Source organism: Geotrypetes seraphini, chromosome 7 (assembly GCF_902459505.1).
Source record: "Geotrypetes seraphini chromosome 7, aGeoSer1.1, whole genome shotgun sequence".
Lineage (NCBI taxonomy): Eukaryota > Metazoa > Chordata > Amphibia > Gymnophiona > Dermophiidae > Geotrypetes > Geotrypetes seraphini.
In genome coordinates, this window is record NC_047090.1 from 55,433,506 (window position 1) to 55,451,981 (window position 18,476).

Consider the following 18,476-nt stretch of genomic DNA (forward strand, 5'->3'; position numbering starts at 1 on the left):
AAGGGCATGGGGATGCTGTCTCCCTTGCCCCAGTGAAATTCTCTTGCTCTGTGGGAGCCTCCTGGGTAGAGTGCCTGAACCATAAACTACTTTTTTTCCTCCCATCCCATGGGCTTGTGCTATGTTGACCAAGTGATGGTGGAGGCATGATGGAGTCTGCTGTCTTACTGGTGCCTGCCCCCTCACCTCCCGTGATACCCGTATACTCGCACACCCGTGTGTGACTCTTAGCGGTGGATCACTCAGCTTGTGCATCGATGAAGAACATAGCTAGCTGTAAGAATTAATGTGAATTGCAGGACACATTGATCATTGACACTTCGAACGCACCTTGCAGCCCCAGGTTCCTCTCGGCTACGCCTGTCTGAGGGTTGCCTATTTCCTTCAATAACCTCAGTGTTGAGCGCATGGCTGGTGGTCACGGGGTCGCACATGTGGGGCTAGGTCCTTCCCTCTGTCTGGGAGGATGAGGATGATAATGATGATGATGAGGACCGTGTCGCTGCACTCCTCTCCAGCTACGAGCTCAGATCAGACCTGGCAAGCCGATGAATTTAAGCATATTAGTAACTGGAGGAAAAGAAACTAACCAGAATTCCCTCAGTAACAGTGAGTGAAGAGAGAAGAGTCCAGTGCTGAATCCCTACCCGTGCGGTGAGTGCAGGAAATGTGGTGTACGGAAGATCGCCTCCCCAATGCCGCTTGGGGGCCTGTGTCCTTCTGATCAAGGCCCGGCCCATGGACGGTGTTAGGCCGGCAGCAGCCCCTAGTAAGCCAGTTCTGGGTCTTCTCGGAGTTGGGTAGTTTGGGAATGTAGCCCAAAGCGGGTGGTAAACCCCATCTAAGGCTAAATAACGGCATGAGACTGATAGTGGACAAGTACTATAAGGGAAAGTTGAAATGAACTTTGAAAGATCAAGAGGGCGTAAAACTGTTAAGAGGTAAATGGGTGAAGGCTACTTGACGGGCAGCAGCTGGCCACCCCAGGTTGGTGAATCCCTCCCACCCCGCCTTGCAGCAGAGGAAGGGGGAAACACCTTCCAGGTGGCTCTGGCATCTACAGGGTGCATTTCCTCTGGTGGCGGTACACTGCGACCGGATCTGGGTTGGCTGGAAGGCCAGTAGGAAAGGTGGCTCACAACCTGCAGTGGTGCATGTTAGAGCCCCTGGTAGCAGCTTCACTGTTTTACCCGGGGCTGAGGGAGACAACCACCTCCTAGTACCTTCCTACCACCCTTCCCGTGGGGAATACATGGAGGGGCAAGGGGGGATGGGCCTCCCGCCTCTGGCGTGACTGTCAACCAGCGCCCTGTCCATGTTACACTGCCGGGTGGGGAAGATCATGCTGGGCGCCAGAGGTCTACGGCGATGTCAGTGACCCATCTTGAAACATGTTCCACGCATCTGCCACCCTTTCTGTAAAAAAAGTATTTCCTAACATGCAGTTTAGTGTAAATCTAGCCCTTAATCACTTTCCTTATCATTCCACTACCGGCCCCAGTTCAGGTCCCAGGGGCTCTCTATGATTTATGTTTATTAAAAAATTTTTGACCGTACTTCGGTTTAGATTAGAATCAGCATGGTTTACAAATAATTTTAAAGTAGAGAAAGGAACACCATTAAAACATAAGAAGTAAAAAGAAGATAAAATCAAAAATTAAAATTAAAAGATAAAATTATTTAAAGTCTAAATAGTTGCCAAAGAGAAGATTCTGCTTCATTTTTTTCATTGAGAAAACTAGCCATTTAGTCCTACTCTAACCCCCCACCTTTACAAAACTGTGCATTTTTAGCACCAGCCGTCATGGTAACAGCTCCAATGCTCATAGGAATTCTATGAGCATCAGCTGTTACCGCGGCAGCCGGCACTAAAAACGCAGTTTTGTAAAGGAGGGTGTAAGTTTCTCATGTTTAAAGCTGTTCTATTTTCAAAGCAGGGCATTGCCTGCTATTCTAGGACTTTTCAATTTTCTGGGGAACTCTGTCAAATGGCTTCTGAAAATTCCGATACACTACATTAATCTACTCACCCATTACCATGTGATTATTAACACCTTTAAAAACAAGACCTTCCTTTGCTAAATCCATATTGCTTTTGCCCCAATAAGCCATGTTTATTCATTAGGACAGTAATTTTATTTTTCAGAATATTTTGTACTATTATGCCAGTCTGTAGTTTCAATGATCTCCTGTTCAGTTGGGTTTGTTTTTGGGTTTTTGTTTTTTTTTTAAACTGGCTCTACTTTGGCCATCCTCCAACCCTCCATTACCATAGTTGATTTTAATGATAAGTTACAGATAAGTTACTAAGGTTGCAATTTCATTTTTCCCTTGTAATCTCAGACCTCTGAGGACTATATATCATTTGGTTCCGGTGCTTTTACTATGTTGGACCTGTTTTATAAAGACAACATATATGTCCTTACACCTTTACAAAATAGTTTGCTTTGAGGCAGGATTAACTTTGTTCATGTACGTACCACTAGATACTGACGCACGCGCATATTGCATTAAAAATGCAGACATAAGTGTCAGTTCCTTTCCCGCTCTACCCTTTCAAAACTTTTGCGAATGCCTGCAAGCACATCATATAAAAAAAACAAGGGCCTGTTTTACAAGCCATGGCTCCTGCGCGGCAACAACCCCAAAGCCCTTTAAATCTCCATGGGCTTTGGGGCTGTTACCGCAGCTTTGTAAAATAGGCCTCAAGTGTTATGATTTCTGAGCACTTCTACACACATACACCCTAGGAAATTTTATAAGCATCTAAAACACTGTTCTATGTGCTCAGGTCACTTATATAATTACTTTTTATATTTATAGAAATTATCAAGTTAAAGGACAATGTCAATCTTAGAAGGAAAGTGGAAATGCTTGAAAACAATTCACGTTATAACAATCTAAGATTGATTAATTTCCCTAGGGTTACTTCTGTAACACCTAGGGAAATGCTTAAAAGATATTTACTAGAAATATTGGGAATTTTGAAGGAAATGTTACCTCCATTTTCTTCTGTATATTATCTTCCTGAATAAAAATCAAGTTTTAAAAACCTTACCAGATCCAGAGCCTTTAAATGTATCTGAAATGCTGGAAATATCTGATAAAGAGGCAGCTGTGCCATCTACTTTGATTATATCAGTAGCTCTTTCAATTGATAAAACATGGTTGTTAAAACTTTGCTTCAAAAATAGGCAAAAAGAATTTATAGGTCTTAAAGTACAAATGTTTCCTGACTTGATACGAGAGACGCAGAAGCGTCACCGTGAATTTTTGTTAATGAAACCTGGGGTTATATCTTTGGTGCCACTTTTTATTTACGGCACCCTTGTAAGTGTATTGTTTTATATCGTGCTGTTAAATATGTATTTTTGGAGCCAAGCCAGTTGACAACCCTTTTGTCATTGTCCCACTTGGAAAAGGAAAAAAAAATTGAGCCCTGTTTAGATGGAATATGCACCTTTACTCAACGCTTTAACCAGCCTTAAATCTTATTGAATTATCTTTTGTTCTTGCGGGACTATAACATTTTGGATCCAATTCGAGGACTTGAGCATAATTAGCCAATTTATTTTTATTCTTGATATTTTTTACTATGATGCAATATGTTTAGGACTAATATTGTTTTCTATACAAGTTATGCTTGGTAATTAAATTTTAAAACTGAATAAATATATAATTTAAAAAAAGAGAAATTATCAAGTTGTGGAAGCAAAAATAAACTTGCCTGTCTAATTTAATATCTATAGAGCTGTTTCTCTTCTCACAGTACTAAAGAAAAGGTAAACAGACATGAAAAGGAATTTACATCACTTAAATATTCTGCCAATTCATGAAGTCTTTATTTTCTATCAAAACATTTGTTTTTGCTCTCACCAGGTTGGAAAGAGATGTTCTACAGTTTCTTTTATATTGCCAGTGGAGGAAGGATCAAAGAAGGAAGATATTACAGAAGATCTGTACCAACAACTCTGCTGGTCTTTGTGCTCCACTCTGATAAAGCCCATTTGTAGCAACAATTCAGTAGCACTGAAACACATAGGAGCAGGGCAGGTGCCTAGGGCCCAAAATGGTCAGGGGGGCTCGATGAAGGAGGGCATCAACATTGTTTTTTCCACACGGTGATAGGCCCCTCCAGCATCGATCAGCAACGCGGGCCCCCCTCCCGATCGTCAATGCAGCCCCCCCCCCCATCGACGGAAAGTAAGACAAGCAAGCAACGCGGGTAAGAAAGTCAATGGGAACTGTAATTTTGCAAGCGGTGCTGCTTGCCCAAAGCGTCCCTCTGACGCAGCTTCCTATTTCCGCCTGGGCACATGGTGAGGTGGGGCGAGGCAGGGGGCCCAGTGTACTTGTGTGCCTAGGGGCCCTCGATGAATTAATCCTGCCCTGCATAGGAGTTATCAAATATGAGTCAAAGTCTGAAATCTGTTTACATTTAGTAGAGAAGTCATAGCTACCCGTTAGTGCTTAGCATTTGATACTATTTAAACATAAATAATAATTTTTAATGTTCATTCATACAGTTCCAGTGTTACTGGTAGCTGGCATAAATTCTGATCTTTCTCCCCACCCCCATTTTCCCTTATACTGTCAGCCCCACTTTCAATTATATCTGCTCTTTAAAAACTGTAATAATGCAGTAATGTTAGTACTGGCATTTCTTTTTTGTCCATAAAAGTTTATATTCCTTAAAAAAAAAAATCCCGAATTTCTTGTGAAATTTGCAAAAGATGAGTGTATTCATTTAAGTGTCTAGGGCGTTGTAAATCAGCTAGCTTTTCTAACATATATAACTTAAAAGTTTTGAACATTTTACAATACCCAGTGGTCATTAAAAATAAAATTAGCTACATAAGTTTACCAACAGCACCATCTTTCTCCATTTTACCCTCTATTCTAACATTATCACACCATAGCCAGCCAAGACACACTATCTAGAGATTTTAGGATGGACGATAGGGTTGAGGGAATCAATTTTCTGAAAAGAAAATTCAAGATGTGCAAACAGATGCTGTACTTGTTGTATTCTGTTGTTGTATTTTTCCTATGCCATTTGCTGCTACCACAATTTTCATTTTTCTTTTTGTTCTGGCTACCTCCACCTTGCTCTGTTATTTGCAGGTGAATACCTCTGTCCGCTCACTACACGTGTTACATTTAACAAAGCAGCACCAGTGAAACTTGCAATTACACTGCCACACCTTAGTGTATTGGTGTGTGTTGTAACCTCGTCCACAGCACATCAAGTCACAGCCATCAGTGTAAGGTGAAGTGCGATTACACAGTCTCCCTTGGGTCCCCACACTCCCTGTGGCAGAATCCTCTTCACAATAGTTTGGGGACCTCTCAATGTACACCAAATCTGTTTCCATGGGTTTCTGATAGGTCCTGGTTTTCTTGATCTTGAGAAATGTAGGCTGCCTTAGTCGGCTAGCCCGCACCACCTCAACATGCACTGCTTCGCTATATTTTTCTTTTAAAATGTATCCGATCTCTCTGAATTTGGGAAGCGTTGTCCAACATGTCTTGGTTGTGCAGGATCCTGAAACACCATGACATTTGCATTCTAATTTCATTCTTTCTTCAAGAACCTATGAGGCAGAAAGCAAACAGAATGGGAAGTCAGACAAAGCTAATTTATGAAATTATTTCAATTGCACTTAACAAATCAAACAGAGACAGAATCTGTGACTAGGTTGAAGAGGGTCATGTGAGAACAATTAACACAAGCCTTATAGTAACCATTTATAAAGAAAGAACATAAATTAAGAATGTGATGAGAGCAACCAACAACTAAGCAATCTGATTGGCTGAAACATTTCCCAATTATTTTCTATGTTGACAATATTCAACAGAAGATAACTGATAACTGGGTAGGAGACGTTCCTACCAGGTTATCTCACACTGATTTTGTGATACCTGGGTTTGCAGTGGCACATAACCGGGCAGTGCTAAGACTGCTGCAATTAATACTAGGGTAGTCCAGGAGCAGAGTTTGGATAAACTTGGAAGTTATTCAGATACTGTTGATATTCAGTGCCAGAACCTGAATAACTATCTGGGCTAGTAGGACTGCAGAATTACGGTAGCTGTCCTAGCTTGTGCAGGTAACTGGATACCAGTGCTGAATAACAGCTGACACCCAGATAACTACTGGCTGTCATACCCACTGCTCACGCTGGCTGCGCTTTCCTTAGACGTCACTTCCTGGTCTCGTGACTAGGAAGTGATGTTATAGGGTTGAGGCTGGCATGTAGGACAGCCTGCTCATTGCTGGTGAAGATTTGGCAGTGGCAAGGGGGAGACCTTTCAGAGGCTCATCCCATTGCTGGGGGATGGGGGGTGAGGAGAGGTGCCAATGCCCTGCCAAATTGGTGCCAGGATGGTCTGTTCTCCAACCCCCTTGCTACTCCACTGACTGGAAGTGAGGTAAGACCTGGATATTGTACATGAATCACTGTTATGTAATTTCTCTAGATAATCTGTTATGTAATTTCTCTAGATAATCTTTGTTACACAATTCTCTCGGTAATGTCCAGATCTCTTATAATTTGTAATCCGCCTAGAACCGCAAGGCACAGGCGGAATAGAAATCACTAATGTAATGTAATGTAATGTAATGATATTCAGTGTCAGTGCCTGGATTAGGCCTGATATTGAATATTCAGGTCAAACTCAGCTATCAGTTGAACATCAGACCCTAAAGAGATATCAACTCATCTGCTGCTTCCATACATCAAAGGAAATGCACAGGCAAGCAGTTAAATTTTATTCAGGCCTTTTTACTCATTTTCAGGTGATTTTTTTGGGTTAGTTTGACACATTCATTTTAATAGGGAATGTGTAGAACATTGAATTGATTTAATACACACTAACTGAAGAAGTGGAGGGGCATAATAAAAAACAAGGTCTATGTCCCCTTTTGGCCTAAGGCCCTAGGCGCACAAAGTAGACAGCAGGGAAATGTCCATTCTGAAAAAACCATCCAAAATGTGTTTTTTCCGAGAATGGCCTGCCTATACACTCAGCGGTTTAATCGCCCAGATCGCCACTACGTGTATGTTTAGAACACATTCTCGACCAAAAAATCCCAAGTCCCAAAAGCCCAAAACAAGACCTTTTAGGCCAGTCCTTCACCTAAAAGCAGGATTCTTTAACTGGCATCTGTCAAATAATGCTGGTTAAAGAATCGTAGAACTGTCCCATCCTAACCCCCCCCACCATGCAATGATTGCGGCAGGAGAGATGCCCCCCGCCGAATCTGTGCGATCTTCACCGGCAGGAGGGATGCCCAGTCCCTCCTGTCGAACGCCCTCCACCCCCCTGCTGGACTGCCCAGCCCACCCCCGGAGCCCCCACCTACCCCAGGACCCCCTAACCCGACCCAAATCCCCCCAAACCCCCTCTAACCTTTTTATGATGGCTGGACGGGATGGGTCCTCCCTCCGTCCATCCGTACCGCTTTCATCTGAATGGTGGCCCTGCCTTCATCTGAAAGGCAGGCCTGCCCCTTCCCAGTGCATTGTGGGATGCACTGTGGAGGGGTCTAGGGCCTGATTGGCCCAGGTGCCTAAGGCCCCGCCTATAGGAGGGTCCTTAGGCACCTGGGCCAACCAGAATCTTAGATTGACTCAGGCGCCTAAGGCCCTTCCTATGGGCGGGGCCTTAGGCATCTGGGCCAATCAGACTCTAGGTCCCTCCCTGGTGCATCCCACAATGCACTGGGAAGGGGCTGGCCCGCCATTCAGATGAAGGCGGGCCGACCGGAGGGAAGACCTATCCGTCTGACCGTCATAAAAAGGTTAGAGAGGGTCTGGGGGGGTTGGGGGGTCCGGGTGGGGGTGGAGGAGGGTCCAGGGGGGTGGGCTTGGCAGTCCAGAAGTGGAGTGGGGTTGTCCAGCAGGAGGGAATGGGCATCCCTCCTGCTGGTGAACATCGTGTGGGTTTGGCGGGGTGTCCGGTGGGAGAGATTGGGCATTTCTCATGCCGGTGAAGATTGCTTAGGTTCGGGGGGGTGCCCAGGAGAGACTTTGCATCTCTCTTGCTGTGATGTGTCAGGGGGGGTCACGGCGGGTGGCGGCAGCAGAGGTTGGCCATCTCTCCTTCCGCGATTGTTATGGGTATGGGACGGGTTGCCTGGGCCACTGAGCTGATTGTGGAGCTGCGATCAGCTCAGCAGCCCGATCCGGAACTTAAGAATAGCCTTACTGGATCAGACCAATAGTCCATCAAGCCCAGCAGCCCATTCTCACAGTGGCCAATCCAGGTCACTAGCATCTGGCCAAAACCTAAGGAGTAGCATTATTCCATGTTACCAATCCAAGGCAAGCAGTGGCTTCCCCCATGTCTTTCTCAATAACAGCCTATGGACTTTTCCTCCAGGAACTTGTCCAAGCCTTTCTTAAAACCAGCTAAGTCAAAACGTATAAGTTACATCTGGCAACCTGTCAAACTTTTTAATTTGAGTCTAGGTCGGCCCACAGCCCGCCCTATCCACTCCTCCAAAAATGCTCCTTTTTGCTCTGGATGTACAGAGGCAGTGAAAAGGCCTAAGCTGGTTTTAGATATGTCTAAAACCAGTTTCAATTATTGGTACTTGGACAACCTGTATTTTTGATCTTCCAAGTACCAACTTAGGCCTGTTTTTGGACTTTAAAATTTTTTTATTATGCACCAAGTTGATTAGTGTGAATGAAATCTAATTTAACATGCACCAAATTTTTAAAAACTGCACTCAATCAAATGCATTTCCCTATTTTCTTCTTGTGCTATAAAAAAACCCAACAACCCCCCAATTAAATCTACAGCAAATTTTGGAAAGTCTTAGTAAGAGGTTATAATTCCAACTCAATAGAGGCATTCTAATTTAAACTAATAATTGAATGACAGAACCATCTGTAATCCATAAAATGTATTTGCATGTGAGACAGGTCCTTCATTTGAGTTAAAAGCAGTTTAACTTGCCTTCTTTTGATGTCAGAACTTGTATAGCTCTTATCAGTGTAATTTTGAGACAGAGTAAAAATAAATAAATCATTTAGTCCAATGTATACATTAAGAAAGCCATAGGTGTTGATTCAGTAACCCTCTAATGATATCCTACTTTCTTAAGATGCCACTTGAAATTCTTTTTCTTTTCTTGACTGTATTTTCTGTCTTTGCTTTTCTTCCTTGATCTTAGATAATGAAGATATTCCTATTATAGAACAACACCTAATCCATAGTTTAACACTTACATTTAAATTATTACAGAGATCTTCCAACTGGTCACACTTCTTATACACATATCTAAAAACCCTGCTAACAGTGCTATTGTACAACTCTTGTAAGTATCACCGCATTTATGTTGTATGTGTGGGGTTTTTTAAAGCAATAGTACAAAACACATCCACTGCAACGCGCCAGATACTAAAGTGTGCTAAAAGCACTTTAAATGTCCACTCTTTGTATGTCGGTGAGCTCAAAGTGTGAGTGTATAAATATAAATGTAAGAATATGGAGCACAAGCTATTCATGAACTCAGGGGGAGGAAAAAGCCACAGAACCCGACCCTTGCCATCCAGTGATTTAGTTAAAAGTTAAAAGGGTAGCAAACCTCACTGGCATAGAAAATCTCCTCTGTTCATAAAATAGCTCTGTGCGGTGCAATTGTGCACCTTGAGGCAGCAAGAATTGTGAAACACTGGCCATCGTTGGTGTGCTGATCCTCCTTGTATGATAAGTAATTTTGATCTTACCTTGTTGTGAACAATTGCACCACAAAGAGCTATTTTATGAACAGAGGAGGTTTTTTTTATGCCAGTGAGGTTCGCTACCCTTTTAACCTTTAGCCAAATCACTGGATGGCAAGGGTTGGGTTCTGAGGCTTTTTCCTCCTCCTGAGTTCTTGAATAGCTTGTGCTCTATATATTCTTACATTTATATTTATACACTCAAACCTTGAGCTCACTGAGACACAAGGAGTGGACATTTAAAGTGCTTTTAGCACACTTTAGTATCTGGCACGTTGTAGTGGATGTGTTTTGTATTGTTTAGCTCTACTAAACTTGTGTTCTTTGGCTGTTCTTTTTTTAATTAACATTTCTTAGGTCAACATTCAAAGGAAAATATCCAAATAACCGTGACATTTATCAGACATTTCCTTTAATTGCAGCTATCAGAATAGAGCTGCTAAATATCTTTACAGAGCACCTTAACTGCCTGGACAGTGTGTGGGCGGACTTGGCAGCTATTTGGTTGGTGGCAATATTCTGACTTCTAAATGGATAACTATCTGAATAAGTTAGAACAGAAAAGTTGCTGTCCTAACTTTCACAGACCTTTACAAAGCTGCAGTAGTAGTTTCTACTGTGGACAAGTGATGTAAATGCTCCTATGCTCATAGAATTTCTATGAGCACTGAACATTTACCTTGCTGGCCTGTGGTAGAAACCTCTACCGCAGCTTTGTAAAAGGAGTCCTTTATTTGGTTAGATATCTGAATGGCACTTTGAGTACTGCCACTCAGTGCTGGCCTTAGCAAAAGTGGGGCCTTATGTAGGCTTAAGGTTTCTTTTTTATTGATTATCAATTACCGTATTTTACACTCCATTAGACGCACCTGACCATAAGACGCACCCTAAATTTAGAGAAGGAAAACAAGGACAAAACCCTTCTTAACGAAATTCTCCCTGCCAGGCTCTGCACCCAACCCCACACACCTTGCCAATCTCTACACCCTGTCCCCCCTCTGGTGGTCTAGTGGTAGGCCGGGACAGGGCAGGAAGGTAGGGACAGGGGATAGGGCGGGTAGGTAGGTAGGGATAGGGCAGGCAGGTCGGTCCCCCCCGGCAGGCAGCAGGAAAGCCCTGGCCTCTCTCTCCAGGCAGGCCCATTCCTCTCCCTCCCAGACAGGCAGTAGGCAGGCCCAGGCCTTCTTCCTTCCCCCTGTGCGTAACTTTTTTTTGTTAACTTCTGGTGCCTCACTCGCTGAGAGTGATGCACCAGGCTACCTGCCTGCTCCCACGTCGCTTCCTGTGAGAACTGTTCTTGGGGGAAGCAGCGCAGGATCAGGCAGGCAGCTTGGTGCGCCACTATGCCACAAGAGAATAGAAGAGGAGGCAGCTGCATCTGCTGTTCTTGGCAGAAGCAGCGGGGACCAGGCATCCAGCAACCCTTGTGCGCCGCTCTCTAAGCGAGTGAGGCACCAGAAGATAACAAAAAAAAAAAAAAAAGGTATGCGCAGGGGGAAGGTGGAAGAGGGCCGGCAATAAAGAGAGGGTGGCAGCATTAAAATAAGTTAACGGGAGGGGGGGGGCGCTTTGGGTATTTGCTCCATAAGACGCACCCTTATTTACACACACTTTTGGGGGGAAAGTACGTCTAATTGAGCGAAAAATATGGTACATTACAAGTTAAATCACTTGCACAAGAAACACAGGAGAGTTCTACCCAAAAGAGAAAAAAGAGAATAATTTTAATAAAGAAAAAATTTTAAAGATCTCTACTTCCTTATAAGCCCACCATGTCAAGGTTTCAAGGGGGTCTTTTACAAAACAGTGGTAACAATGCTGCCACGGTAAATACAACAAAGTCCATTCAATTCCTATGGGCCTCGGTGCATTTACCCCAGCAGCATCGCTACCACAGCTTTTTGAAAGACTCCCCAATTGAGGTGTTGGATTTTGAATTTATTTTAACAGAATTTTCAAAAAAACTTTAAATTTATTGAAGTTATCATCAAAATTACAAGTAATACACGACTCAGCAAAAAGAAAAATTCATATTGGAAGATTAGGTTCTGGGACGTCACGTGCACGTTTTCAAGATGGCCGCTTAGCGCCCTCTCTCCGACCCGAGCCTCGCTGAAAATCTAATTTTAACCTCACAGAACGCCTTTTCAGGTTAGTGCACATAGATCCCCTGCAGCGGAATGTCGACTAAGGCTAATAAGCCCGATTCCGCTCCTCCAACGGGTCCATCGGCAGCGCATCCAGCGCCGAAAAGATCCAAGTATGAACCGCCCTCCCCGATCAAGGCCTCCGCGCCTGGCACTACAGCACAGGGTGATTCAATTTCCCACGATCTCCACGTTTTGAGAGAATTGATGCAGGAAAATTTAGCCGCCACGGCTGATATTAAAAATGAAATCGGGGGCATACTTACACAGCTTAAACAACAAAACGCTCGCATCGATCTTGCAGAAGAAAGACTCGCAACGCATGACTCGCAATACCTTGAAATCCAACGTGACTTTCGCAAGCTGAATGTATTACAACGCGACATCGAAGATCTCTCTAACAGAATGCATCGGAGCAACGTCCGTATCATTGGTCTTCCAGAATCATCTGAAGGAACTGATCTAATGTCTTTTCTGCTCTCCTTCATCCCTACCACACTAAAGCTCCAATTTGACCCCCCGCTCGAGATTGAGAGAGCGCACAGGGTCCCATCAGGTCCGCCTCAGCCAGCCAAACCTCCCAGGCCTGTAGTCCTAAAACTTCTGCCTGTAGTCCTAAAACTCAAGCTATCCAAATTCTGCAGGCTGCTAAATCTTCTCCTGCAATACAAATGGATGGTAAAAAAATTATAATAGTCCCTGACCTGGCCAAAACAACAGCACAAAGACGAAAAGCCTTCCTGGCTATGAGACCTCAGCTTAAAAATATAGGAGCCCAATACGGGTTATTCTATCCTGTGAGGATGAAGATTACTTACCATAATACCACAAAAAATTTCGATGATCCAGTCGACCTACAAAAATTCTTGGATAATACAGTAGGAGCTATGACTTGACCTCTCTTTCTGAACTGCTATCTAATTTACTGTTTGTGAGGATTAAATAACATCATTAGACACTCATTCTTGGCTCGAGGGGAGGGATATCTGAGCACCTCTTGTCAGCATGGGATCCCATCTCTGGATCTTTTTCTGTTTTTTGATCCAGATCTTTGTCAGACTGAATCATCCTCTTTTTTTTTTACTTTTGTCCTCTCTTTTTATATACTGTGACACTTACAAGTTCATCTCATGGTATTCATACCTTTATCCATGTCTCGTCTTATCTTATACAGTGGCTAGATGTCTCTTCCGAGAGCCTTCATTGGATCCTATCAGTCAACCATTCTCTAATGGTTAAGCTACATATCGTCTCCCTAAACGTCAAAGGAATCAACAGTCCTATTAAATGAAAGAAAATTCTACACTATCTCAAACACCTTGAAGCAGATATCTGTCTCCTGCAAGAATCACATATTAGCGCAGAAGAAGCTAACAAACTTACTGGAGGGTGGGTTCAACATTGCTTTGCTGCTCCTGCTTTAGGAAAGAAAAATGGGGTTATCACTCTGATTAAGAAATCTCTTAATTTTCAATTTCAAGCTCACAAATTTGACCCCTCTGGTCGCTGGTCTTTTCTGGAGGGCTCCATAGCTGGGAAGCCAATAAAATTGTTCAACATCTATGCCCCTAATGCAGATGACCCCTCTTTCTTTCAAGCATTCCAAACACTCTGCCACTCCTCACTAACCACGGACACCATTTTTGCAGGTGACTTTAACTTCCCTCTGGACCCCTTTATTGACCGCTCATCGACATGTCGTCTAGCAAAACTTCGAGTTAGATCTACTGTTAAAAATTTGATGGATTCATTCGGCTGGTCAGATATCTGGAGAATATTGCATCCATCCACTAAGGATTTTACTTTTTACTCTGCACCCCATCAAACCTACTCAAGAATTGACTATATTCTTGGATCTAAGGATTTATTAAACACTGTTTCATCATCACGCATACATGACATCACTATTTCAGATCAGAAAATGCTTGAGTACCTGATTGTAGAACCGCTTAGATAACCTTGATAGGCGGTATATAAAATCCTAATAAAACTTAAAACTTAAACTTAATAATCATGCGGCTGTCTCCTGTCACCTCAATTGGGCTGCATCCTCCACATCCAGGCAATGGAGATTTAACAACTTTCTTCTACACGATGACTCTTTCATTTCACATATTAAGGAAGAATCTCAATCATTCTTCGATACTAACATCTCTTCAGTTAGCGAATTCTCCATAGTATGGGAAACTTACAAAGCATGGCTACGTGGAAAAGTCATCAGCTTCTCAGCTGATGACAAAAAAAATCTAAAATACACCTACTTGAAGCTGACATTCATACTTATGAATCACAACTTTACAATCATCATGATCCTGAGTTGTACAAAAAGCTGCAGCAACTCAAATTCCAATATAATGAACTCTTCAGCTCCATGGCTTCTGCTTCCTTATTCCGACGATCAACCACATACTATGCCTCTTCCAACAAATCGGGTCATCTTCTTGCTCTCTACCTGAAAGGCAAACGTTCAAAGAACCACATCTCACACATCAAATCCAATTCTGGTCATATTCATCATACAACCAAGGACATCTTAGAAGACTTTCGTAAATTCTATGAAGACCTCTACACTTCGGAATCTTCCTCCTCCTCCTCAACTATTCAAGATTTCCTTCAATCACTTGATCTACTGACTCTATCTGATCAACAATGTCATTCCATGCAATCACCTATTTTCACTGATGAAGTTACTCGTGCCATCTCATCTCTACCTTCAGCTAAGGCGCCTGGACCTGATGGACTATCTTCAGAATTCTACAAATCATTCTCAGCCCTTCTATCTCCTCATTTGCTCTCTTATTACCACGGTATCCAGGAAGCTCCGGCATCTCTGCATAGATTTCTTGAAGCAAATATTATAGTTCTACCAAAACCGAACAGAGACCCTGATCTCGTGAAGAACTATAGACCTATATCTCTTTTAAATTTGGACTATAAAATTTATGCTAAAATCTTGGTTTTTTGTTTAGAAAAGATAATGTCTTGTCTGATTCACAGAGACCAAGTGGGTTTTCTGAAAGGTCGCTATGGTGCGGACAACACTAGACTTTTATGTCATGTACTTCACTCCTCTCAATCGTTTACTCAACCATCAGTAATTGTCTCTCTAGACGCTGAAAAAGCATTCGATAGAGTGGAGTGGAAATACCTATTTGCCGTCCTTTCTAGATTTGGTTTTCCTCCATCTCTTATTCATATGATTTCCCTACTCTACAACTCCCCCACTGCTAAACTTATTGTCAATGATGAGGCGTCTGCCCCATTCACCCTACACAGAGGCATTCGTCAGGGATGCCCTATGTCCCCACTCTTATTTAATTTAGCTTTAGAACCCCTTCTTACAGCCATCCGCCTCTCCCCTGATATTAAAGGAATTTCCATTGCATCAATAGAAATAAAAATTTCTGCCTACGCAGATGATGTCCTTTTATATCTTTCTGACCCCAAACATTCACTTTCTGCATTAACACGCTTAATCTCATCATACTCCTTATTTTCAGGATATAAAATCAACTGGGATAAATCCGAGATTATGCCCCTTTATGGTTGTAGTCCTTCCCTCATTCATGCGACTCAACCCTTTACATGGGTCACTACAGGTATCAAATTGAGAGGGGACATGATTGAAACATTCAAGGTACTGAAGGGAATAGACTTAGTAGATAGGGACAGGTTGTTCACCCTCTCCAAGGTAGGGAGAACGAGAGGGCACTCTCTAAAATTGAAAGGGGATAGATTCCGTACGAATGTAAGAAAGTTCTTCTTCACTCAGAGTGTGGTAGAAAATTGGAACACTCTTCCGGAGTTTGTCGTAGGGGAAAACATCCTCCAGGGATTCAAAACAAAGTCAGACAAGTTCCTGCTGAACCAGAATGTACGCAGGTAGGACTAGTCTCGGTTAGGGCGCTGGTCTTTGACCAAGGGCTGCCGTATGAGCGGACTGATGGGCACAATGGACCACTGGTCTGACCCAACAGCGGCAATTCTTATGTACTTATGTACTTATTTAGTATCAAAACATGCCATAGTTATGTTACTACAATCTTCGGCATTGTGCTTAATTCCAAACTACTGGTATTAGTAAGCATCAAAGAATTTATTACTTATCTTGCCATTCAATTGATAGCTTATACTTATGCTGGCCCACACTGCATACTGTTAGTTGACAGAACACCGACGTGTCCCGTTTCGCCGCTGACCGTGGCTTCTTCAGGGTTTTTTACTTATCATCGTGTAAGGGTAGCCTGAGGTATTTGTTCCGTTGTAGCTGTACTAGATCTGTGTATCATGAACAACGCATCCAATCCGGTGCCACTAGAATCACACACTGGAGATGGGTTGCTATTCCTTGAATGACCCGCCTTACTCTTGGCCACAGGAGAAACATGTACAATGGCTCTTCTGTTGGCCAAGGCTGGACTAAGGTGTCTACTCCAGTGCTTCCTGGCTTGAATTGCTAGCTGAAATACCAAGGTATTTTCTTAATGTCCACTGACGCCATCAGGTTGATTGTTGGCCTTCCTCAGTGCTTCACAATTTTGTTGAAAGCACTCTGGGACAGTGACCACTCCCCTGGATCCAGGGTCTGGCAAATGAGAAAGTCGGCTTGAACATTGTCCACTCCTGCTACATGTGCCGCCGAGGTGGCTGTTAATGAGCTTCCACTCAACAAAACAACAATTGGGATTCCAACTTTAACTGAGCACTCTTGGTGCCTCCTTGTTTGTTGATGTATGCCTCCGCTGTGGTATTGTCCAAGAAAACCCTGACTGCTTTGCCTTCCAGATACTTTTCAAAGGCCTTCAGTGCTAGCCGAATGGCTCTCAGTTCCATTCTGTTGAGGAACCTGTTCCTCTGAGAGGGTAACCAGTGGCCCTGAATTGGGCAACCCTCACAATAACCAGTGGCACAAAATAAATGGCCCAGAAGAGCTTAATTACAATTCAAAAAATTCAGGGAAGGGGTTTATAGAGGTGGGGGACTCTATAGGAATCCACAGAAACCCTTAAAACTTTGAATTTCAAGAACCCCCTGATGTCTCCCATAGTCAGTATCGCTCATGAGGAAATGCGGAGAAGTAAGCCCTTGGACAGTGTCTCTGCCCAGATCTACCAGCGTAGACATTGATACGCTTCCGCCATCCAGGGCAACTGCATCTGGAATGGATCCATTGTGGAGACCAGTGGGATAGTAGCATATTATGAAGAGGATATAGGTGAGCTTTCGCCCAAGAAATCACATCTGTGGCTGCTACCATGGATCCTAGCAACTGCAAGTAGTGCCAAGCTGTAGGCATAGGCAGTAAAGCATTGTACTCACATAACTGGAAGATGCTTTGACGGCATCAGCTCTCACAGCAGCTGGATTATGCAGAAGTTTTTTGCCTCAAACAAGCTTGTAAATTCCTCCAGGGGCTTGTCTCTTCAAGCTGCTTTTAGTTAGACTCCAGGGGGCTCATAATCAAAATAGAAATACGTCTAAAAACCGGCCTAAATCGGTACTTGGACGATCTGTAAGTCAAGTCGTCCAAGTGCCGATAATCAAACTGGATTTTAGACGTATCTCAAAACAACTTAGGCCCTTTCAGTGCTGCTGTATGCCCAGAGCTAAAAGGGGTGTTTTAGGAGGAATGGTTAGGGCGGGACGTGGGCCGGCCTAGACTTAGTCGTACTGCAAGCATAACCGGAAGTGTAATAAGACTGCCTAGATGGATATTGTGCATTGTGACTTAGGCCATGTAAAACCAAGTCTAAGTGCCCAGATGGTCTTCAAAGTGAGCAGATAACCACTGTAAACACAAAGTACAGACCTCCACACACTTCCCCAGTGATCACTGACCCCCCCTCACCTCTATAAAAAAAGGAATAAAAAATTTACATATCTGCCTCCAGAACATCAGCAGCTGGCATAGGAAAGCCTAGTAGAGCAGCACCGAGGTGGCTTAAATAGTCTGGGGGGTGAGCTAGTGACCCATACAGAGGAGGACCCAGGCCCATAAGCTACTCTAACCACTGCATTCATGGTGAAACATTTGCACCCCCAAAACCCTCTGTACTGCCATATAGATGCCACCTGCAGCCATAAGGGTTATTAGGGTTGTAGACAGGTGGGTCTAGAAGGTTTTGGGGGTATTTTGGGAGGGGCTGACCACAACCTATAAGGGAGTTGTGGTGAGATGTTGATATGGCACCCTTTTTGTGAAGTTCGCAGCAGTGCCCTGTAAGGTGCCCCACTACTGTGTTGCCATGTCTGGGTGTCCAGTCCATCACTTTGATGGCCCCTCCCAAAGGGTTTTGTTCTAGGAGTTTTTGACTTGGACAAGAATGGAGTATAAAGATAGACGACTTAGCAGCCTGTCCGATGAAACGGCTGGACTTATAATTAGACAATTAAAAAAAAAAAAAAAAATATTGTGGATGTATTTTTCAAGAATGGACTTTAGACACTGCTGACTTTGGGCGACTAGCGACTTAGGCCCAAAATGGACTTAGACGTATCTTTTGATTATGCCCCTCCACGAGTCTGAACCCCTCAACCTAGTGTTATAATTGCTATCAATGGAAGTGAAACCCAGAAGTCTCCATCCGTGCTCCTT

At 43.4% G+C, this 18,476-nt stretch overlaps 1 protein-coding gene and 1 non-coding gene across 4 annotated transcripts in view; one reads left to right on the forward strand and one right to left on the reverse strand.

The window, feature by feature from the left end:
* The first annotated feature begins 222 nt into the window (after positions 1 to 222).
* On the forward strand, positions 223 to 374 carry LOC117364395. Its single transcript, XR_004540242.1, has one exon. It is a non-coding gene; the product is annotated as a 5.8S ribosomal RNA (ribosomal RNA).
* A 3,901-nt stretch (positions 375 to 4,275) lies between these two features.
* The window catches only part of WNT7B (Wnt family member 7B), a 363,311-nt gene continuing 349,110 nt past the window's right edge, over positions 4,276 to 18,476 (reverse strand). For all 3 annotated transcript variants that reach the window (XM_033950996.1, XM_033950998.1, XM_033950997.1), the window contains one exon: positions 4,276 to 5,594. In XM_033950996.1, the coding sequence (XP_033806887.1) occupies positions 5,115 to 5,594 (480 nt within the window). In that variant the 3' untranslated portion in view covers positions 4,276 to 5,114. The remainder of the gene's footprint in view (positions 5,595 to 18,476) is intronic.